Source organism: Neodiprion pinetum, chromosome 2 (assembly GCF_021155775.2).
Source record: "Neodiprion pinetum isolate iyNeoPine1 chromosome 2, iyNeoPine1.2, whole genome shotgun sequence".
Taxonomy (NCBI): domain Eukaryota; kingdom Metazoa; phylum Arthropoda; class Insecta; order Hymenoptera; family Diprionidae; genus Neodiprion; species Neodiprion pinetum.
Window position 1 is genome coordinate 25,352,474 of NC_060233.1, and position 24,568 is coordinate 25,377,041.

At 39.2% G+C, this 24,568-nt stretch overlaps 1 protein-coding gene and 1 long non-coding RNA gene across 7 annotated transcripts in view; one reads left to right on the forward strand and one right to left on the reverse strand.

Moving 5' to 3' along the window:
- Nucleotides 1-24,568, reverse strand: part of LKRSDH (lysine ketoglutarate reductase/saccharopine dehydrogenase) — an 82,712-nt gene that overhangs the window by 11,310 nt on the left and 46,834 nt on the right. For all 6 annotated transcript variants that reach the window (XM_046609944.2, XM_046609946.2, XM_069133632.1 and 3 more), the window contains 3 exons: nt 21,494-21,821; nt 2,938-3,301; nt 2,534-2,856 (listed from right to left, as the gene is read on the reverse strand). In XM_046609944.2, coding sequence (XP_046465900.1) covers nt 2,534-2,856; nt 2,938-3,301; nt 21,494-21,821 — 1,015 coding nt within the window. The remainder of the gene's footprint in view (nt 1-2,533; nt 2,857-2,937; nt 3,302-21,493; nt 21,822-24,568) is intronic.
- On the forward strand, nt 8,063-9,982 carry LOC124211169 (uncharacterized). Its single transcript, XR_006881413.1, has 3 exons — nt 8,063-8,535; nt 8,622-8,839; nt 9,103-9,982. It is a non-coding gene; the product is annotated as an uncharacterized lncRNA (long non-coding RNA).

A 24,568-nucleotide genomic window follows, 5' to 3' on the forward strand; every position in this document is an offset into this window, starting at 1 on the left:
TAATGTTTAGTGGTAAGCGATTGCACTGACACCAAGACGATATATAATCTAGATCACCCTGAAGGGCTACGCAGTCAGCTGGATAGTGGATAACGAGGTAGAGTTTTAAGGTCATCGGCATACAGAAGAGCCTCACAGCTTAACGATGATATAACATCATTGATAAAAATGTTAAAAAGCAAACGATCCAGATTTGATCAGACCGATGACCACAAAGCTCAACCATGTGACACCGATCCATTAAGTAGGACTCTAGAAGCTTAACAAGACAATTATGCAAACCACACACCGAGAGCTTATCTAGCAAGATCACATGGTCAATTTTGTCAAAAGCCTTGGAAAAATCTTTTTGCGGCCAAGCGCTGTGCATACCGTGTTTCAGAAAAGTGCAATATCGGTGGTAGTAGTAGCCCGACCTGGCATGAACCCGTGTTGTAACAGGGTGATAAAAAGCGCATACATAGAGGCTTAGCAAAAACCTGCGAACAGCACGAGCCTCGAAACAGGGAATCTGATCAGTACCCGCTGGAAGTTTTGGCTTGAGCGCCCGAAGAGAAGGTAGCATATCCGCTACATGGATTTCTAGACATGCCCGCCCGACAAGGCAAAACAAGATACGCTACAGAAGTAATCGGCAAACGCATTGATTATCATGATTGACTCCGCGATGCGACATGGTGCATGGGATCCGAGAACGTCCCTTGAGCCTGTTAATGTAGGACCAAAATGCGGCTGGGTACTTAGAGATTAAATTCTCGCGCAAAGAAATGTCGGCTGAGTGAGCTGTACCACGAAGAGTCTTGAACGTCGAACATAGGGCCTTGAACTACGAAAAAAGATCCGGAGATCCAAAACGTAAGTATTTAAGAACGCACCGTGTTCTTCAATTTAAGACAGCTGATCATCTCATGGGTGTGCCACTCAGGAAAGCTCGTATCTCTACTTACGGACGCACGCTTAGAGACGGAGGCTTCGACAGCTGAGTATAGAACTGAGTAGAAGTATTTACAAGCTACATTCACCTCACTAAAAGTACGGAGACAGAACCAGTCAAGTTTAGAAAACGAGTCATACATACGCACAGTGGTCCAAAAGCCCGAATTCCTGGTCAAAACTAATAACTCAAATATTTCTCAGTGAAAATTGCTAGTATTACTATACCTATAGTTTTTTGGCTTGCTGGTTTCGAAAATGAATGCAAAAATGCGAAATTCAAAATGGCGGCCCCGAAATGGCGGATATTTTTTACAAAAAATGGTACCAATTTTTAGAAATTCATAGTACGAATGTTTTTTGGGTCGCTGATTCCTAAAAAAAAAAAAAAATGCAAAATTAAAAATGGCGGACGTTAAATGGCAGATGTTTTTCGCGAAAAATGATACCAATTCGCTGAAATTCATACTAGTAATGTTTTTGGGGTCGCCGATTCCGAAAACGAATGAAAAAATGCGAAATTAAAAATGGTGGACCGAAAATGGCGGGAATATTTCGTGAAAAATGGTACAACTTTGTTAAAAGTGATATTTTGTAAATTAATTTCTTTAATTCATACAGATTTTTTTCTTATAAAACAAAATAACATAATTTTTAAAGATACATACTAATCGCTATCTGAATTCTCATCATCGACGTCGTTTTGATGAATGACGTTGTTTGCGTCGCCCCGCTACACTAATCCCACGAGGCGGGCCACGAGGCTCCGACCGAGTCGACAAAACACTGCTTCAAAGAATGCGTATTTTTGACCAATGGAGCAAAAAAGAGCAGGCGATGCCAACGGTTTCACATTCTCTGTACTTTTTCACACTAGGAATCGTTGAGATCTCCGCAGGATCTCTGGGGATCATAACTAATTCTCTACAGATAGTAATGCAATTCAATGAAATAGGTTATTTTGCAGCACTCGTTTTGCATCATTAATATCATCGCCATAAATTCCGAAACTTGGTTCATTCACAAAATTTATGTAATTCACTTACCTTGAGGAATAATATCCATTTTGGTTGACTCGATTTTGATGAAAATTGAAAAAACTACAGCCTTTTTTTTCGCGCGCTCGAAAGCGTGCACACACCACAGTCCCGCGCAGTCTCGACAATGCAATGGTCACTTTCGAGGGTTTACCACAGGCCATGGAATGAATATGAACATCTGCCCTTTTGGATTTCAAAGCTCTAATGCTATCTATTGACAAATATGTGAAGCTTTACCTCGGATGATAACTTTCGGTTTTGGGGGTTTTGGCCAAGAATTCGGGCTTTTGGACCACTGTGCGTCGCAAAAAAATAGTCAACGATGCGATGTTGACGTTCTTTTAACTAACAACGTTCTTCTTGACTAAGCAATCCGTTTATTTACCGTTTTTAGTCCCTCGATCAAGGCAGCCATATAATAAATAATTAATTATTATATCGCATTATATGGATTAGTCTATGCATATATAACAAATTATCAAGCTTGTGCTTTACGGGATGATTGCTATCTACTTTTGAATTGAGGTTATTACAGTCCACTGACAGATGTGAATACTCACTCTTGATGCAGGGCTCTGACTTGATCATTGAGGTAACTTGCTGTTACCATGTGTGTTCTCGTATCAATACAAGTTTTTGCAATTACATGATGCAGAGAGTATGGCAGCAGAGATACCACCACATCTGCCATATCGATTAACTCTCTTAATGTGTCAGGTCTTTCTAAGACGTTGAGGAACACTGATTCGACACCCGGGTATCTGTTTGCCAAAGCATCAGCTTCATCCTTAAATTGCGAGCCAACAATAATTCCTATACGTTTGTCCCTGTGAAGATATTCAACCAATGGTGGAGATACGTATCCAGCACCCAATACAAGTACCTAATTCAAACCATTCGAACATATGATTGATTTTTCAATTGTATATTTGAAATAACAAGTTGCTGAATTTTTTAGTACTACCTTCTTATCCTGTGTTTCCCCACATTCTGTTTTGTGCCGACTACGAACGTTCACCTGTCTCAATTCTTGGATATATTCAAAGTTGGGAGTCAATTGACCATTAGATGCAATTATTGCCCCATACACAGCTGGGCTGAAGTTGTGTTCTTCGAGTGGTTTCCTTGCATCGGATTGGATAATGTCAGGTACATACGGGTACAACAAGTCTCCAAAAAAGTCTGTTGACTCCCTTGGCAGCTGAGTAGGCATATTATCTATGGAGCAAACCAAGACTCCAGGTCCTTTGAACGATTTCGTATCTTTATTGCGATCAGCGTCGTACAAACAGAAAGGCGTGTCTATGGTCGTACATTCATTCATGAATCTGTTGATAAAAATTTTGTTTAGTCTTGTATTAAATATAATATTGCTCAAAGCATAATAATTTTGGAAATTCGTATTCAGACCATTGTTTATAGATTTCATGACTTTGGCTGTCTTATTACTGCGAAAAACTCGTAGGCTGATGCATAGAAATAAATTCTAACTTCATTTATAGAATAAGTTATGAATATCCCTCAATATTACACTAAGAGTCCGTTTTTTACAAACTCGATTTTGTCAAAACATGTCACCAACGCGTAAAGTTAGCGTGCGATAGGTGAACACAGCCATGAATAACACGTCATGTGATACAAATGGGGATTTCAGTATACGTATGTTCGACTACGCAATATTACAACTCCAGAACAAGGAAATTAACTTTTCTACTATAATTGGGGAAACCATTTACCTCAAAACTACATCTCGTCCGGGGAGTGTCTACATTGAAAATGGATAAAAACGGAGTAAAAAATTAATTTTACGTTTTAGAATTAAAATCTTCTGAAACTCGCCCTATAACTCGTTGTCTGTCAAAATGCATATCCTGCAAAGTGAATCAATAGTCTACGTGAAATATTCATCGGCAATGAATATTGCTCACAACCGAGAAACACGAAAGTGTTTCACGTCAGGTACATAATAGATAAATAATTCACATGCGAGACGCAGTCTCTTTACTGCAAAGAGAAGCCTTTTGCTTATACGGGAAAAATATTATCATATATTTCTCCTCTTTTGCGATTAAGTGCGACATTCCACAATTTTATTTAGAACATGGGTTTCAAGAGCTTTCGTTTGAGCTCTATTTCAAAACAATCAGTGAACGGAGAGCTGAGATGTATAATTTGTACTATTTCCAACTTAGACGAAATCATCAGTTCTATCAAAAATTTGCGCCGTTTGGCTTTTATTATTAGACTGGATATATGATATACCGTTGGACGTTGCATGACTATAAAGATAGTTTAATACAATTTTTGTGCGTATAAAAATGGTATGGTGGAGATGAAAATAAGTAAGTATACCGATCTATCTATAATCTATGACTAGAATCACGTGGTACTGTATACGATCACGGTCGTGTATAGAGGTCTGGGCACTCCGTCCAAAAACCTGTGCCTCTAACTGAGGCCGACATTTCCAAATTTCTCCACGTCGCTAGTGACGGAGGGGCATGCGCGCATTACCGCCCCGCCACGGTCTATATCGCTCTGTCTCTGTCATACACGTGCCCCCGAGATTGCAGCGCTCCGCGCTTTTGCGGCCAATGTGGGAAACATGTGCCTCAGATAGAGGCACACTGTGAGGTATACTAAATATATGGGAGTTCCCAGACCTTTATATACGACCGTGTTTACGATTCACTTTTGTAAAAAATCCACAACAATACGACAAAAATGAGCGTGAGGCTACACGGCTCCCGATTGACTGACGCTGTAACTGACGACACAGAGTAGGTCAGCGGTATATTACCCATGCGCGGACCATGTTGTTTATACGTGATCCAAATCTTTCTTTCATTCGTATAATTAGAGTTTTTACGAAATTATGACCAGCATTGGTTTCTGAAAAGCAACCTCAAACAATTTACGAAAAGTTGGTATGGTTATGGTGGCAGATTTATTCCGTAAAAATGAAAATTTCACTGGAGCTGAAGCACCCGAAGTGAAAGTCGCAGAAAAGTCATGTTTCATATCACTCGTATGTTTCAGTATATTATATTAGTCTAAATTTATAAGATTTACTCGTGGCTCCTCTTTCATAAATATGTGTAATTCATTGGGATTCTGAAGAATTGTTTCACGTAAAGTTTTCATAAGTGAATTATAACATCAAAATGAATGTCAACCGCAGTGTGCTCTATTTATTTTGTATTTTGTTTTCTGTATACTTCTTTACACCGAGCACAGTAAACAGAAATTATTTACTTATTGTTTTCAATAAGCACCTACGTTATCCATTTATATCATCTAGCAGATATAACTTCTGTATACTCAGGTCTACTTGAGAAAGGTATGGGGACGCGGCGATTGAGTATGTCCAGGTTCGTCGTTTGAGCTCAACATGCACTGTAAAAGCTCATGTACCTCGACCTGGCTCAGCGACTGGCAAAAGCAAGTATTACGTTCAGCTAAGTAATTCCGCCAATTTCTGATCATTCTGTTGGATGAGAGTTTGACATACTCGAATCTCGTGCGCTTGTGAGCGCCATTGACAGAGAGGCGTCAGTGCGAGGAAAAAACGAGAGGCGCGCTGGTGGGCCTGGTCAAGTACAAAAGATACACAGAGAGAGAGTCTGTTCCATTTTTTATGTATCACGTGGAAAAGAACACGTTCGTTTATTTCTTTCAATTAATAAAAACTTGTTTATCGTATCGAATCTACCTGCAGTGAGACAATTAATATTATCCACTTCCTACTCCTAAAAATAACAACACATTCAGTCATGATTGTGGTGCCCTAGACTCCGCTAGAGTGTTCGACATCGGTGGCCGCCGTACACTCCAAATACACTAGGACCTCGATAATTGCAACCGCGTGGGACCGGAAACGCTTCACACTTGCAGAAATCGAAGGTGTGCAAGCCCCGCCCATGCTTACAATGCGCACATAGGCCGTGTTCGTAAGTTGACTGCCAGTAATAAAAATTCCCTAGGACAGAGACAGAGCTGTTCATGAACTCAGCAGCACAAAAGAGATGAAAGATTGCTGACAGTACTGTCAGTCAATTTTCGAACATGGCGATAGTCGCTAACAGTGCCGTACTAAGTTCGAGTGTCACGATTAGCGCATTCTTGCATATATATATATATATTTTGACGGGACGCCTGGCTGGCGTACCGACACCTGGGGTTCAGCGCGTGCCCCCTAATATTTTGCTTGGTAAACCCAAGCCAAATCTAACCGTCCACTCGATAACCCCGCCAAACACCGGGAACCCAATCAAATCACACGATTTACCGTACCCCTTCTTCAGGGAACGCAACCAATCTCTATCCCCGAAAACGGCGTAACTAGACAATAAGAGTATATAAGACGAGCGCAAACGCGAATCTAGTAATCTATTACCTATTGAGCAACCGCCAGGATGGATTATCGAAGACTTCCACGAGAAGACCCATACTTCCCACATCCACGAGGAGCCGGACACCAAGGACCCATGATCAGGAGACGTGGAGTACCCGTGCAAGGAATCCTCAACACCACTTCCCATCAAAGGAGGGCATTCAGCGTACTAATAAATCCTATTTGTTTTCAATAAAATAAACTCCTTAGGTACCAGGGAGCCGTGTCTGAGTGAAGAACAGCATTACGTCTGACCTCATAGCTCAGATACGGTGATCGTCTCACAATCTCCCGACCCGTAGGTAGGACACCTGAACCCGTAGAGAGTCACGGTCATAGCGACTGAAAGTCTTAATACAGGTGAAGGTACATTTGCGTAGAATCCCCTTGCCTTTAACTACCACGCTAGTAATATCCAGTCTTGCCATACGCAAACTGAATCACTATCAAAGTCTTTCTGACTACTGTGCTATCACTCACGTAATATTCTGTTTCAGTACTATCTAAACGAATAATTACAATATCAAAATCAACTTTCAGCGACGATTCCTCATTATCAAATACCGTCCCTCTGACGACCAGACTATCACATAAATAATATTGAGTCTACCCATAGGTAAACCGAACTACCATCCAAGTCCTTCCGACTACCGTACTAGCACACGAATAATATTCTGTCTTAGTTCCCACTAAACAAATCATTATCCATCACCAAAACCGACTAGTCAACGATCCAGAATAATCAAATACCGTCCCTCTGACCAACACGCTATCACGCAATTAATAGTCAGTCTTGCCGCAGGCAAACTTCATTAATATCAGAGCAAATAAGGAAGAACTATCCCTTCCTAAATTATCGAAAATCTCTTAGAGATTACCAGAAGAATAAGTTCACAACCTTTCATCCTGTCTCTTATCCCGCCTCACGGGAACAAAACATTGACGTATCATTGCTATATTTCCTTTCCCGAAATAAATAATTTCGCATCACGAGTCAACCTCTCAGAGCGATCTATCTGTGCGTGCTTCACACTCACAGATCAAGTTTGACCCGCAACCGTTTACACGGCCTATGATGATGGGTCTATTCCACTCGTGCCTGTGCACATGAGGGTGAGAAAACAAATTCTGAGGCTATCTCGAAAAACCAAGTTGGAGTGGTCAAACTATTCGGGCTGTTCCAGGAGTTAATCACACAATTAACAAGTCATCCTTCTCCACCTTCCTTCCGTGTCCAGAGACCGAATCCTGCAGCTCTATCCCAGAGACAGAAAACTCTCAAAACAAATATATCATTCGAGTATGCGCTAAATATCACACATAGCGTGTGAAGTTTTGGCGAAACAAAGCCCGCGAATAAACTGTACGTCTCATTGGCGAAAGCGTGCAAACTCGAATCGTTTCAATATATATATATATATATATATATATAATATACATATCGGAAAATATTAGCGAAAATTGGTGCGATGAAATTGCACCTTTGCAAATTACATCTTTGCCCCTCGAAAAAACCGAGAATAACAACGAGTTCTACATACATATAACATCTGAGCAGCCCCAGAATACGCCCTTATTTTAAAAATCGTGCTACGAGACTACCGGCTTGAGGCCGGCACTCTCCCACCACGCGCCACACCGATCGATATGGGTCGCATAGTGGGGATTGTTGCAGTTATCGCAATTGCAATTATCGAGGTCCTAGTGTAATAAGATACCAGACGGTGAGCGGTGAAAGAGGAAGCTCTCACACTGGCAACGAACATAATTTTTTTTGTCTCCCTCGAATTTCGTTACAACTAACGTATGTTGTAGAACATTGAAAGCTAAAAGACATGTATTTTTTCGTCAATGGAAAAACAGTTTAAAGAAATGAAACAACGCCCCAAAATCAGGCATGTCACGGGACGATATGGCAGTTTCACCTATAAGTAATGAACTAATTCCAACGAATCAAAAACGAAAATGCTTCTCATGTTAATCAGTGTAGAGACTACTAGAGATATTTAAAAAAATATATAAAATTGAGGGGTGAACTACTTTTCAACTTTTATTTTTTGTGTCCTTTATTCAAAAGTTGTGAATTGATTTAAATAAGACCAGTGCCATTTTAAAAGGAAAACGATATGAATGTTTACATGGCTTTCGCAAAAACGCAAGTTTAAGGGGGTAAATACCCCTTACATGAATTTCCTTATGGTAGCTGTGTCCCGTGTGTTTAAAATATGTCTGCTAAATCAAAATATATCTTTCAGCTCGTAGTTGGCCTTTCATCACGTCACAAAATTATTAGATGTGTCTGAGGTGAACCATCCTCTCTATTTATCTTTTCACTCACGGCATCAAACATTTACCAAACCATTCTGATATAAATGGTGTCATTATATTGAAAACACGACTGCCGTGTACGTGTACTCTGACGTATTTAAAAAAAAAAACTCCATAAAGGGAGTAAACTCCCCCTGAAGAGATAGTGAGTACCAATACTTATATTTGCATGTCGGAAAAAATTCCGCCCTATTTCATACGCCTGGAAAAGCATGTTTTCAATATTAGCGTGATCACCGAGTTCATTTGTTGTGAAACAGTGATACACATTAACCACCAAAAGATTTTATCACTCATATACTGGAAAGGTCGATTCTTTGTATCAACTTGTGTTTGTTAAAAATTGAACATTCTTTTCAAATTTCTGACGAATTTTTTAACTGATGCATACATTTTGTTTGATATAAGGGCTTGGCTCGGATGAATCGATTAAAGGACCAAACTGAGTCTGCGAGAAGAAAAGATATATCGTAAAGAGAATTATAATAACTGAAGTAAGATACGAAAATTGATGCAAATTGGAAGAGCAGGCGTGGTGTTATAACGTAGCGTGAGTAGTTCTGTATTGAAAGAATCTGAAAAGTAAAGAAACAGCGTTAGTTCGTTGTTGATTGAGGAGGTTTGTCCACAAATGTAGGCACAAGTTCGTTAATTTTCAAAGGTAAGTAGACAGTATCCAGACTTCAAGGAAATAGTACACATAATGGGTTTCATGAATGTAAGCGAACGAGTCGTCTAGAGAAAAGAGCGCGAATTAGGCGCAGCGGACAAGATTGCATGAACTAGGTGCCTTGGATAGAGTGCACGGACTAGGTGCATTAAATACTCTCAAGAAGGTTGCACGAACTAGGTGCCTTGGATGAGTGCACAAACTCGGTGCGGTAAAGCAAAAGAGGGTACTCATTGTCAACCTATGATTTAACCAATATGGGGTCTTGTTACACTCAAGGCTGATGTCAACTCGGCGGTGGTCAGACTAGAAGTGAGAGCCGCTCCGCGGTGGCGCTTTTATAAGAGAGGTTGGTCGTATCATGGAGCGTTCAGCAGCCGTTCGGTGACGTCTCAATTCTGGGAATAGCGACTGGCAGATTATCTGCTCCTTTGCCGAATTATACTGTTAGGTGCTCATTCACTCATTGTAGGCGAAAGTGAATTTGATAGCGTAAATTTATACATACAGAAAGTTATTAGTTTAATGACAATAAAGGACAACATGTAACTGTAAGGTTATTCAAACACATATAAATAAATTTTTAATCAGGGTGCTGCTAAATAAAAATGTTCGAAACAGGCGTACAACATTTCATTGAGAAATAAATTTAAGGGCGTTGCCTATGCCTTGAAGAGCGCGCGCAAACAGAGACTCACGATTTTCCTTCTCATTTCCTCATTTTTGAAGATAATTAGGTTCTTAAGGGGTCACTTTGAAGGTAAAGGATAGATCTGTGTCGCCTTTTTTGCCGAATTTTCGATTTCACTTTCAGATTTGCGTAAAACGTACTTGAAAGTACGTTATGTTTGAAGTGAAACACAGCGGACAGTGAATTTTTTTTCGCAATTCGGCGAAAAAGGCGACACAGATCTATTCTTTATCTTCAAAATGACTCCCTAAGAACCTAAGTATCTTCAAAAATGAGGAAATGAGAAGGAAAATCACGAAGCATAAAACAGCAAATTTTTCGCGCAAAAGGCGGGCGGCTGCTAGCGCCACGACCGCGTTGGCCGGCGACCATGCGAACTACAGGCGATGAGAGTAGACTCAAACCCCCCCACTACAATTCCCCTCGTTCGGATCCTCGTCGCTCGGCACGTGGATAGTGTTCCGCGCTTTTATTTTTGCTTGTGTTTTTCTACCGTGTTTTTTATTATTTCGAGTCAGTATTTATTCCCGCGATGGCTAAGAAGAGAAGGAACCTGTCTTTGAAGAAGGAGAAACGACCCGGCATAAAGATTTTGGCAAATTTCAGGAAAAAATTAGGTAAATCGAATTATTTATATGATTGATGTCGCATCCTCTCCGACTTCGAGATTCAATCACTTTAGTACGAACAATCGCAGGGCTTTAATTTAAGAAGGTACTTTCAAGAGCCGATAGTGCTGTTCATAATAGCAGTATACATTCATTCTCTAGTTTTTTTATACATACGAAAATATAAACTAGAATGCATTGTGACGTGTGGTACTAGCCCGGTTTGCATTAGTCGCTAAAATATGTCATCAATTTGTTACGTGTTCAGGTTGAATGATCGAAATCGATATTCGGCAATTAGCATGAGTGTTTACACTTTGTCGATCATAAGGAATATTCTTATCACTTATTGTGACTACCTAAGTATCCAAGGTAAAATTACAATGTACCTGGCAGAATTTTCCATACAAAGTAAATACGGCGTGTACGTATTAGGCCACTAAAATACGCGCGTTTTGTTTTTAGAAATAAACTTGACGTAATTCTGGGGTAATCAAACATGCACACATTACTTACAAATCAGCCACCTACAAAACTGTCATCAAATCAGATACTACTGCCAAGTATAATTTATTTAGAAACTAATGATGATTTTGATATACTATAACTAATGATGACAAAACAAAAAAAAAAAATTGAAATCAAAATTGAAATTCTAAAAAAAAAAAACATAAATTTTGATAAAAAAAAAAATTGGAGTACGTGGTACTTGGCGGGCCCATGTTTATATTGCCATTACAACATTGATATAGCTCGACTTGTATTTTCTTGTGCTTGTTTTAAAAAAGCCCGCCTTTACCACTATCTCCAATTTTTTTTTTTCAATTTCAATTTTGATTTCAATTTTTTTTTTTGTCGTTATAGTATATCAAAATCATCATTAGCTTCTAAATAAATTATACTTGGCAGCAGTATCTGATTTGATGACAGTTTTGTAGGTGGCTGTTTTGTGGGTGGCTGTCACATTAATATACTTGGCGAAAGGTTTTTGCAACAGAGGTGCTTTTTGGGGATATCAGTACTTTTTGTGGGATTTCGCTTGAACATTTAAAAATTTTGCTCGCTCGCTGCGCTCGCTCGATAGATTTTTGGGATACAGAATTAATATTTGAGACGAAAATAATCGGTGGAAAAGCCAAGTTAGAGCTTTCTCATAATTACATGTATCAGCTCCAAGGTCTTCTACACATTACGAATAGGAAGTGGTGCTATTTTATAGTTTGGACGTCAAAGGGATTGATTTTTGATAAAATAAAACGTGACGATAAATTCTGGACCGAAAAAATGGAGAATAAATGAGCAGATTTCTTTTACTTTTGTTTGTAACCCGAAATCGTAGATTCTAGACGCGCCCGACAACGCTCAATCCGCGAACCCCCTCAAATCATCGAAGCCCAGATAAGGCCGCGCGTAAGAAACAGTAAATTCACGACCGACAGACGACAAAACACTGTAATCTAAATATATGTACATATGTACATAAATATAATAGCTTTGTATATAGCTTACGTGCAATATTTCTGTGATTTATGTTTAGTTAGTTATATGTATTACTGTGCTAAAAATTTGCTAGTCATATCGTTATAATTATATATCTGATTATTCATTCCAGGAATACTTTCTGCAGTCGGACCAGACTGCGTGCATACCTATATATTATGTAAATATTCTATAGCCTATTTTTTCATTACTATCTGTGACCTGCACTCGTGACGTACTACTTTCCATAGTTTGCGCTTTCTATAGAATTTATTTAGCCATATAATGTATACAATGCTCGATGCTTTGTTATATCAATTTTCTTTATCAAGATTACTGTCATGTTTCACTTATACTGTTTCAATTTAATTTCTATGAGATCCTTCTCATACAGATTTCGTGATTATGTTTATTAAGTTTAAACGAGTTCAATTTTACTTTTACCATTTTATATTATTTTTCATCATTTTGTATTTGTTTGGTGCAAACCCGATCATGGTTGGGAGGTAGGGACGGGTTAGGCGGGTCTCTGTTTGATAGCGACCTCCACGTGGTGAGACCTGGGAGATTGATGATATTTTCGTTGCTATATCATGAATTTGCTCACAGCTATTCGTTACATTTTCAATTTAAAATGACCTGTGACGACGTCTGGCCGGTATTCGTGAATAGTTACGTATTATTTTCGAGACTGTATTAGGAACAGCTCTCAGCCGATCAAGCTATGCTTTGAGCTGCCTCAAGACAGTCCTGCAAATCGAACCTGACTATGAATACCGGCTATTAGACTATTACCAGTCACGTGATCGCATTGCGTAGAAATACGGACGCCGGTGAATATAATTTTCGTTGAAATATGAAGAACGTATATCTATATCAACATACGCATAAGGAATTCTACGTCACGTCAATCAAAAAATGACCTCGTATTTTTTCAATCTATTCATACTTTTTTTCACATGAAATAAAGGTAAAGAGAATCGACACGCATTTTGGTGTTCGTCCGAATTATGTTTGTTTTCGAAAGTTACAAGACAATCATTCAATTTTTATCCAAAAGGAGCTGGGATATATCCGGTTCTATTCGACGTAAAGACATCATTTACAGTGCATTCGGAAGGTGAACGAATAAGCTTTCATAAAAAAATGCAATGTTGAACATTATTGAAAATCCCAATTTTTATAAACAATTCAAATATTTGACGATTTTTACCTCATTAATGACAAGTTTTCGAATTATAAAAAAAATAGTTTCGGGTTCCTTATTAAATTCTGTATTACTAGTAAATCTTTCAAGTGGAATCTGAAAGGAGTCTACTTTTTTTTTCCATTATTCATCAGGCGCTGCGTCGTGCCGAGCGCGATACACTGGGCTGTTTAAAAGTATTTGAAATCGAATGCCCGTGAGGGGTGGAAGAGGATAGCCGCGTCACCCGCCCCACTCCGGCGACAGCTCGGTTGCTCCGTCTCACTTGTTTCTTTACCCTCTCTCTCGCCACGGTTAACGCGGGAAGCGGAGTAGCCCGCGCTTTCTAGCTAGGCAACGCCCTTAATTGCCGAAACCACTCTTGTTTGGTCACTATTACAAAATATTGCATTTGTATTATATTATATTTCTATGTTGTATCCTTATGAATAATATTACATTTATGTATTACCAATCATAGTTCGAAGGTGGTGTAAAAAATTATGGTCGTCAAAATAATGTTCACCCACCAACGTTTTTTTTCAATATGTATAGTGTTCGTCACTCTGATTTACATAAGAAAAATATTCGTTTTTGATTCATTGAAATCGGTCGATTGCTTATAGGTGAAACTACCAAATCGTCCCTTGACATACCTTACTTTGGGGAATGGGGTTACACTTTTAAACCGTTTTTCCGCCGATGAAAAAAATACGTATGTATTGTTAAATAGATTGCATGGATTACCGGGATAGATAACCAAACGTGCTCTTAGTTAGGCTTGCTATACAGAAAACTGATTTATTAGATACTAGTGTATAGTGTATATACAGTATAGTGTAGTGTGTGTCTGCGTGTGTATGTGAATACATATATAGATATACAAAGTATAATAGTTTCAAGCTAACACTCCCTCTAAACTATTAATAACAAAATAAAATAAATGTTCTTTTTGTTTGTTGTGATAATAGAAAAAGTCTTATAATTAATTATCACTTGTTTCTTCTAATCCTGAGTTGTTGAGGCAGAATAAATTTTTTTCTTTCTTCAGCGGCTTCGTCAGATAATCAGCTACCATCTTCGTACTTGATACATGTTCAATTTCAATGATGTTGTTTTTCCACATATCCCTTATGAAGTGGTGTTTGGTGTCGATATGCTTGACTTTACTTTTGTAGCTTTCATTCTCTGCTAGATTTATTGCACTGTTGTTATCTACTTTTATAATTATTGGTTTAGAAGCTACTTCTGGATCAAACTCCATGATTAATTGTTTCAACCACTTAGCTTCTGAGCAGGCAGCGGATAAAGCTTGATATTCGGCTTCACAAGTAGAGGCTGCAACTGTCTTCTGCTTTTTTGTTGACCATGAGATTGGAGAACCGTTGTAAAAGAATATGTAGCCAGAGATTGATTTTCTATCTCTCACGTCATTAGCATAATCTGCATCTGAATAGCCTACTATCTGATTAGATTTGTCGTTTTGAAGCTTCAGTCCTAAAGTTCTTGTTCCATGCAGGTACTTCATCAAATGTTTAAGCGCTGCAACATGAATTCTCTTTGGATTAGCGTTGAATGAGCTAAGATAACTTGCTGCAAAGCAGATATCTGGCCTGGATGTTTGGCTCAAGTATAAACAGGTACCTACTCCTTCAGCGTATGGAAAATTTGGCGTTACAGGACTTGAGTCGCTTCTATCTAATTTCACATCTGGTTCTAGTGGAGTGTCTTCATCGTTTGCTCCCTCTAATCTAAAGTTACTTATCATGTTATTGATGTAAGTCTCTTGTGTGACGTACGTTAGAGCCTTCTCCCTCTGAACTTCGAATTTTATATTCAAAAAGAACTTGAGTAATCCTAGATCCTTGATCTTGAGTTTTTCTGCTATGGCTTGTGCAAAGTCTTCTTTTAACTGTTTCGACGAGACTAGGACCATTTGGTCATCTACGTAAATGGCGACGATGATCCAATCTTGATTGTTTTTATACTGGTACACACATGGATCAACTGCACTTTGCTTGAGGTTCATCTCAACTAGTATTTGTGTAAACGTCTCGTGCCACGCTTTTGATCCTTGTTTGAGTCCATATATTGCTTTGTTCAACTTTAATACTTTATCTTCACTTCCTTTTTGTACAAATGGTTCTGGTTGATTGACGTAAATTTCTTCTTTTAGTAAACTTTTCAAGAATGCAGCATCCACATCCAAATGATAAATCTCCAGATCATACTTCATGGCTAGACTCACCAAAAATCTAATTGTAGCGTAGCGTACAACTGGTGCAAATGTCTTGAAATAATCGATGTTGATGGTTTGCATGAATCCTTTGGCGACGAGTCTTGGTCTGAGTCTTACTATTTTGCCATTTTTATCTCTCTTGATCTGGAACACCCATCTTAAGTCAATCGGTTTTCTATCTTTGGGTAATTCTACAAGTGTAAAAGCTTCATTTTCGTTAAATCTTTCCATTTCAACTTTCATTGCCTGGTACCACTCATCTCTGAGTTTTGAATTAAGAGCTTCTTGCCAAGTTTTAGGCTCTTTTATCTTTTCTGTTTCCTCTTCTCTTTTTCTTTTTGTTTTGACATTCGCAGTCATAACGTAGTCTTTAAACTTTGCTGGTGGATTCTTGTTTCTCGTAGGCCTGGTCGGAGTCTGTGTTATCACTTGCTCTCTGACTTCTTCTTCTTCTTCTGCTTGCCTATTTTCAAGTTGATTTTGCTGTTGATCGTTCATTTCTTGTCTATGAATTTCAACTGTTTCATCTAATGACATATCCACTACACCTGTTGAGTCTCTTTCTTCTTCTATTTCTTGATTTAAATTTATTTTTTCTAGGCACTTTTCAAGTGGTAAGTATACAAATTCTTCTTCTTTTTCTTCTTTTTCAGGTAAAGTAACCGCTGGAGCTTCCTTTGGTTTGAAAAACATTTCCTCTTCTATGAAAATTACGTCCCTGCTAACGGTAATCTTCTTTGTGTTGTGATCAAACAACCTGTAGCCTTTCTGAGTTTCACTATAACCAATAAACATTCTTTTACTTGATTTTTCATCCCATTTCTTTCTCTGTTCTTTTGGTATATGTTTCATTGCTGTACATCCAAAAACTTTTAAGTGACTTAAGTCTGGCTTCCTGCCTGTGTAAAGTTCAAATGGCGTTGATTGAATACTTCTTGAAGGTGAACGATTGATCAGATAGTTTGCTGTATATGATGCCTCGGCCCATAGATACTTTGGAGCATTTGACTCTAATAAGATTGTCCTTGCTTTTTCCACGATGGTTCTATTTTTCCTTTCAGCAACTCCATTCTGCTCTGGTGTGTAAGGGCATGATGATTCCCATCTTATGCCTTTCCTTTTGAGAAAGTCTTGAACTTTTTTGTCCTTGTATTCCAGTGCATTGTCAGATCTGAGAGTTTTCATTTTCTTGTTTGTTTGATTCTCGGCCAAATTTACATAATCTTGTAAATACTCCAGTAAGTCTGATTTTGCCTTTAAAAAATATACGTGTGTGAATCTGCTCATGTCGTCTGTGAAGGTTAGTATATACCTTGCTCCACCTAATGAGCTAATATTCATTGGGCCACACATATCAGAATGCACTATCTGAAGTAATTCTTCTGCTTTTTGGCTTTCTTTTGGGAATGGCAATCTTGTTTGTTTACCTTTGATACAGCTTTCACATGCCTGATGATCTATTCCAATAATTTTACATCCAGTGGCCATTTCGTTTAACTTTAGCATGTCATGCCTGTTCAAATGGGCTAATCTTCTGTGCCATATAGCGTTTGGCACTTTTGAAGTTTTGGCTAGAGCTGCAGTTTCTTCATCTTTTCTGATAAACTTCCACATCTTTCCTTCTTTGATTGCTGTGGCAACAATTTGATTAGTCTTCTTACTTATAATATCACATTTTTCGTCATCAAAACTTGCTCGAAATCCAGTCACGGTTAGTCTGTGTATGGAGACTAAGTTTGCATGTAGTTTAGGTACGAGTAGTGTGTTCTTTAAAATCACTGGTTTGTCCATGTTTGATAGGTTAACTTTAGCAACTCCTTGGCCAGTGGATTCTACTAACCTATTATCAGCCAACCTTACCATCTTTGGTTTTGTTGTGTTAAATTCAGATAAACACCTCTGAAATGGTGTCATGTGTTGAGTACAGCCTGAGTCCAGATACCAATCTGACTCCTTACACTTTTCATTTGTGATCATCCATACAATAGCGACTGCTTCTTCGTCGTCATCTTCTTTTGCCAAGTTGCTGGTTTCTGTTTTCACTCTGCAGTCTTTTGCTATGTGTCCATAGGTGTTGCATTTGAAGCATCTTCTATTCTTGTTGCTATTGTTATTGAACTGCTTCTTGTAGTTATTCTTCTTGTTGAAGTTGTTATTGTTGTTGTTGAACTTCTTTCTGTTAAAATTCCTTGCTGCGTAAGCATTTTCTGTTGCACTTTTCTCATCTTTTATCACATCTTGAAGGATAATAGATTTAACTGTCTCTGCTGTAAGCTTTTGACCTGATCCTTCAAGTCCCATTACCATAGGATCATACTTGTCAGGTAAGCCAGCCAGAAGCAGAGCACCTACCAGTTCACTATCCAATTTCATCTTAAGAGATTCCAACTTCTGAACTGTTTCAGATATTTTATTGACGTAATCTTCTGTATTAGGATAATCATCAAGTTTGGTACTTACTAACGTTTACAGTAGACCCACTTTTCTATTTAGGCCACCTCCATCGAATGTACTCTTCAGCTCGTCCCACATTTGCTTCGGAGTGGAGCACTTTTTAATATGGGAGTAGTTTTTCACATGTATTGAGCTGATGATTCTAGATTTCGCCTTATTCATTTTGTTTCCATCACGTGTATAGCTTTCAGTATCTTCTATACAACCCCACAGATCTTGGTCTTTTAAATAATATTCCATTGCAAAGGATCAGTCTGAGTAATGTTCTTTCGATTGTAGTTTAATTATACCAGCTAGCTGTACGTCAGCCATCATCACTTAGATCTGGTATTTACTTTTAGTTTTGATCAATATTAACACCTAGCACTATATTGATTCTCTTGTCTCAATATCTCTCTGCACAAAGTTTTTGACGTTTTAACTAATATTGTAACGCAAAAAATGAGATAAATGAGAAAAATGTTTGTATAGCATAAAACACAGCACTAACACACCACAAAGGTTAGAAAAATTTTCAGAGCAACGATCACGTGCGCACTTAGCCACACTATAGCAGTTTTGGGGTTAGAATTTATTTTGTCCAATTTCTACTATAAATTCACTGAAACCACCAAAAATAAACTTTTATCTCGTTAAATTCGAACGGTGCAATCAATAATTTAAACAAATTATAAGGCCTATAACCTATTGTTAAATAGATTGCATGGTTTACCGGGATAGATAAACAAACGTGCTCTTAGTTAGGCTTGCTATACAGAAAACTGATTTATTAGATACTAGTGTATAGTGTATATACAGTATAGTGTAGTGTGTGTCTGCGTGTGTATGTGAATACATATATAGATATACAAAGTATAACAGTTTCAAGCTAACAGTATGTTCTGGAGTTCAGAGCTCTGCAACATACATGAGTTATAACGAACTCGGAGTGGGACACTAAAGTGATGTTTCTTGGGAGAAGCGACACGCTCGCCACAGCCCATGACAGCAGCAGTAGGGACCGTCGCGCAGTGGAGAGGGAATGGGCTAGTCACCTCCCGAAACTTCCAGCTGATTCCTCCTCTGAATGCACATAAACACGCGCTGCGTCATGTTGTCAGTATATAACCCTCCGTGTGAACACTGGGTCTTTTAAGGCATGGTGGTAATTGAAATCTCGAATTGAAACCCCGACATTAACAAAAGGTGAGGTTTCGCGCTGTTCCATAAAAACCTGGGTTGTAATAAGGGTTCACCTACGCTGTGGCGCCAGAATGTTTCCACCGTGCTGTGACTGGCAGCGGATTCAAGTTAATTGTGTCCCTACAATTAGAGTCTGACTGTTTACACGGCGTTAGTGTCTTCGTAGGTAAGTGAGTGACATTTTTTTAGCTGATATTCGAATACTATGTTTCACTAGTTGACACAAATAGTAAAAACGAATGTAGTAGAAGGAGGTACCCATATTCATTATTAAATAATACTAAGAAAAACGTTAATGAACTAACGGATTAATATTTTTTCCGTCAAAATACTGGTGAATTTTCCATACCGAACAGGAATGTAGAGTAGATGTAATATATCTTTGACTGACTGCATCAAAATACAACACAAGTCGAGAACTTGTGTTACAAAGATTTCCAGCGAGAATTGCAAATTCATCACCGAAGATTTTTTCGAGGAATAAATAAATCCGATACTTGCCCAGCATCGAAGTTTATATTCCATGCCAAAGGTTGTTTTTTTATGAGACTTAAATTTCCCGGTGCTCACTTCGCCTGCGCCGATTATAAATGGCTACAGACAGATATGGGAATTCTCGCTAGTGTTACAAGTTATCATCAGGTAGTATATAACCAACCGCGTTTAAAACATGAATATGTAAATGGAATGCTTCCAGACTAGCAAGCATATAGCTAACAGTAAGATTAGTATAGGTTAAATTGAAGCTAACAATAAGTTAAGGTTAATTTCAGTGAGGCGAGGAAGTAATTAGGTGACTCTCTAATTGTCAACTCCGATGTAAATACAATATCTGCCGTGTAATCCCCATATATACAATCTTAGCAAAACAATGGATTCAGAAAATTGATGTGATTACCAGACGCCCTAAAATCTTTTTAAATTTATGCTGTACCATTCTTCCTAGAGTCATTGGTAAAATTTGTAAAAATAACGTCACACTTTCCAACGCACGATGGCAAATTGCTTGGCGCTGCGATCATGATTTTCCCATACTGACTTGGAGTCATCTTTGCCAATTGTCATATATTTTACCATCGTCTTTGGTAAATAGTAAAATCTTTCTAGGCTAAATTCCTATAACAATTAGTAATTTTGTGAATTACTACGTAACATAGGAATTTCTGATAGAACGCGGATATGTCCCTAGACTGTGAGAAATAATAGTAAAATCTGGTCGTCATTTTATTAAATCTTCCAATAAAATGTCTCCCCGTGTACTATATCAGTAGAATGCTCCCTCTACTCCCAAACTGCAACTAGCCAATCCTTTCCATCTTTCCTCACATGTATACCCTCTCAATACGTGTCAATCTAACAAGTCATTATTTCCGCGGTATTCTAAGGTTAGATTCGGCGGTCATGGGTTATGTTACGTTTATTGAGATTGAGTTTGTTTCGCGCTCGGCCGACTGTGGTGCTGTAGGTTTCTCTGTGCTGCCAACGTAACTGCCTAGTGGAAAAAATTAGCCGTCTCAGATTCATTGTCCCCAGGTGTACATACACATACGATCATATCCGGTTTTTTCAAAAATTATATATAAATGGATATAGTCATATCTGGTCAGATACGGCCATATATATTTATACATTATTTTCTGATACGGCTTGACATGACCTGATATGGATATTACAGGATATATATGTCCCTATCAGGGCATATAAAGTCATCCCTGGTGCAAAGAAACTGTAATTTATTAATGAAGAATTTAAAAAATCAAACTGAACACAATTTTTCCACTCTATAATTCCAACTTTCAAAAATTAAGTCCACCTTCCGAATTCAGTTTTGCAGAAAAATTGTTTTTTAAGAAGTTAATTAGTCTTATCCATGATATCCTTCCCTATACGTGGTGTAATATTGCAAGTTTAGTATATAAAGAAATTACCCATAATTTATGTTTTTCTACGTTTGAGTTATGAGTGTATAGTAGATCTGTATAATGTATTGTACGAAGTTGAGGTAAACATGAGAAATATTCAGATACAGCTGTATATATCAGAAATTTTTTTTACGGGATATGTGGTCATATTCACTGACGTATGATCTGATACGACTATATAGAAACATAGATGTGTATACATGACCATACATGGTCAGGCATGGCTAATTTTTTGTATATGATCAGATATGCTCGATCCATATAAGATCATATGTGATTATTTTTTCCCGGGAAAAATAAATGAATCCATAAAATAAGTACAGTTTTGCAAATAGACTGAATTAAATACCACTTTTAAGCCTTCTTACTCAATACTTCCACCAGGATCAGCAGATATATCACATATAGCTAACATTCGATGCGGCAATGCTGGAGCCCCTACACTGGTGGGCAACCAAGGCGTATGGGCTGGTCTTAGGAGATTCTTTGCATCGGGTATAGTTATCAATTTTGGAGAGTCAAGAGCCCAATAAATCCCATTAATAATCACAGATGCATATGGAGCAATCTTTTTACTGAACGTAGATATGTATTGTTCTGGAAATTTATCATATTCCTGTGGATCAAACCCGCCGCCTTCCTTGCGCTCCAAGTGATGTCGTCTCCTGACTTCACAGGCATATATTTTGTTTATATCTGAAAGAAAAAAATGTATCAACGATGTATTCTACATTGGACGTTTTATTTCAAATCTATCGAAAGAACGCAATTCTATTTCTAGCCTCTTCCGGTTTCTTCGGCCTTTTTTACAATTCAAGTAGAGTACTGATAGGATCTCATTCGATGTTTTAAAAATATGTACCAAATGAATTTCTCTCTGAATCCATTATTTTAATTATGTTTTCACCTCTTATCGTTTTTCTAAAGGGTATAACACTTGACAATATGTTTGATATCAAAAAGTATTTATTACAAAAATTAAAAATATTGCATTTCGCCATCCAAATGTTAGGGCAAATTTTTTCTCGATATTCTCACTTTTGGAATAACTAAGTGATAGCAATTCGTGCCGATAAGTGATGGCCTCTGTGTTAAATATCTCAACTGGGTGAACCAGTTCAGCGGCGAGCTAAGGCTGCCCCTCTAGTCTTCATGTTATAAGTTCAAGTCTTTACGGACGCTAGTCAACCACGCTTTGTATAAAATTCGAATTCAACTAATAAAATACCGTGTAAAGAACTCCCTTGTGTTATCCACAAGATTCCCAACTTACTGCGATATCAACAGGTTATGGGCTCAGGACGTGGAAGTTGGTAAAATCAACGAAAAACAGTGAAGTGTGCAACTGGAAAACACGCGGTCGTGCATGGCGTCACGCCACATCCTTGCTGTGTACTTCGGAATCGGTTCGTGCGAAGGAAATTTTTTCGTGCAATGCGTCGGGCGGAATTTAGAAGTGAACTGACCGTCTCAGAGCCGAATAACAGTCGCACGTGCGGTATTTTACTCGGTCATCAAGCTGAAAAGGAGGGAAAATGTCAGAAGACGGAGAAACAAAGTATCGTATACCCCTTTTCGACGGCAGCAACTTCGGAAATTGGAAGTTTCGAATAGAAACGCTACTCGAGGAACTCGACCTACTTCAGTTCACGGAGAAATCTCCGGAAGACACGGCAGGGGAAGAGGCAACCACCCAAACATTAGCATAGCTGAAGAAGTCCGACCGAAAATGTAAGTCTCACATAATTCAACGAATCGCCGACAGCCATGTGGAATACGCTTAAGACAAAGAGACGACGCGCGACCTCTGGAAATCCCTGAAAGAAACCTTCGAAAGAAAAGGACTAGCGAGCCAACTACTCCCAAGGAAAACACTCCTGACCCTCAAATTTAATCCTGGAAGTGAAAGGTTAGCGTCATTTTTCTGGAAATTTGATAAACTCATCAGAGAATTGCGATAAAGCGGTGCCATCTTGGCCAAATCAGACATTGCTTGTCATCTGCTGCTCACCATGCCAACCGAAATCGACGCGGTAGTGACAGCTATCGAAACCTTGAGCGCAGAGGACGTGACAGTCACATTCGTAAAAAATCGGTTGCTGGACGAAGAATCGAAAAGGCGGGACCAGCAGAGTGCAAGAAAATCGTCGAAGAGCGAGCAGTCCACAGCATTCGTAGCCGAAAGAGGGTCGGTTTAGAAGCGCCTTGGCGGTCGAGGGGGCAGGTACCCCAACAGGGTGAAAACAACCCAGGGTGAAACTTCTCCATACAGATGTCACAGCTGCGGAAAAACCGGGCACAAACGGGCCGACTGTCCGGAAGATAAGAAAAAGGCCAAAGCAAAGCTGGCAAGCGAGGAAACTGACCATTTCAGCCTCGTGGCTTATACGGCGGAATGCGATTCGGGCACACGATTAATATTGGACTCCGGAGCATCTGACCACTTGGTTCGAGGTAAAGAAGAATTGACCAATGTTCGGGAGCTGGAAAAGCCCATCGCCATTAACGTCGCTAAGTCAAAGACGTCGCTGAGGGCCACCCATATCGGTGACCTGGAAGTCATCGGCGTAGTCAATGGTCATGAATACCTGATTTGTATCCAACGAGTACTCGCCGTGCCTGGGCTGAGCCACAATCTCTTATCAGTAAAAAGATTGGAAATCAACGGCTTCGAAATAACCGTCAAAGATGGAGTTGGGACTATCAAGAAAGGCCACAAAATTGCAGCAATCGCCACTTGAGAAAACTCTCAACTGTACGTGCTAGACTTAAGGAGGAGGACAGTCGTCGCCAACCTTTGTAACGGTGCCACAAGGACACAGATCTGGCATCAACGTCTCGGGCATCTAAACTACGACAGCCTCAAGCGCCTGCCGGCACTGGCTGACGGAATCGAGCCCGACGGAAACACAGAGAGGCTGGAAACCTGCACAGTCTGCATTGAAGGGAAGCAAGCAAAACTGCCACATTAGCAGCAACGACAGCGCACCACCAGACCGCTGGAACTCGTCCACAGCGACCTTCTTGGACCGATCTCGCCAAATTCGCGAAGTGGAAAGCGCTATCTACTGACGGTAGTAGATGACTATACACACTTCACCGTCGCATACGCCATGGGAACGAAGTCAGAAACATTTCGGCATCTCAAGGCCTACGAGGAGATGGCGACGGCACACTGGAACGTCAAGCTGAGCAGATTTCGCTGCGACAACGGCAGAGAATACATCTCAAAGGACTTCATCACCTTCTGCGAAGAAAAGGGCATCCAAATGGAGTTCACTGTCAGGTACACGCCAGAACAGAACGGAGTCGCGGAAAGGATGAACAGAATCATCGTCGAACGAGCAAGGTGTATGATACTCAACTCCAAGCTCGGGAAAACTTTCTGGGACTACGCGACACTCACCGCAGTCTATCTGATCAACCGCAGTCCGACCACAGCC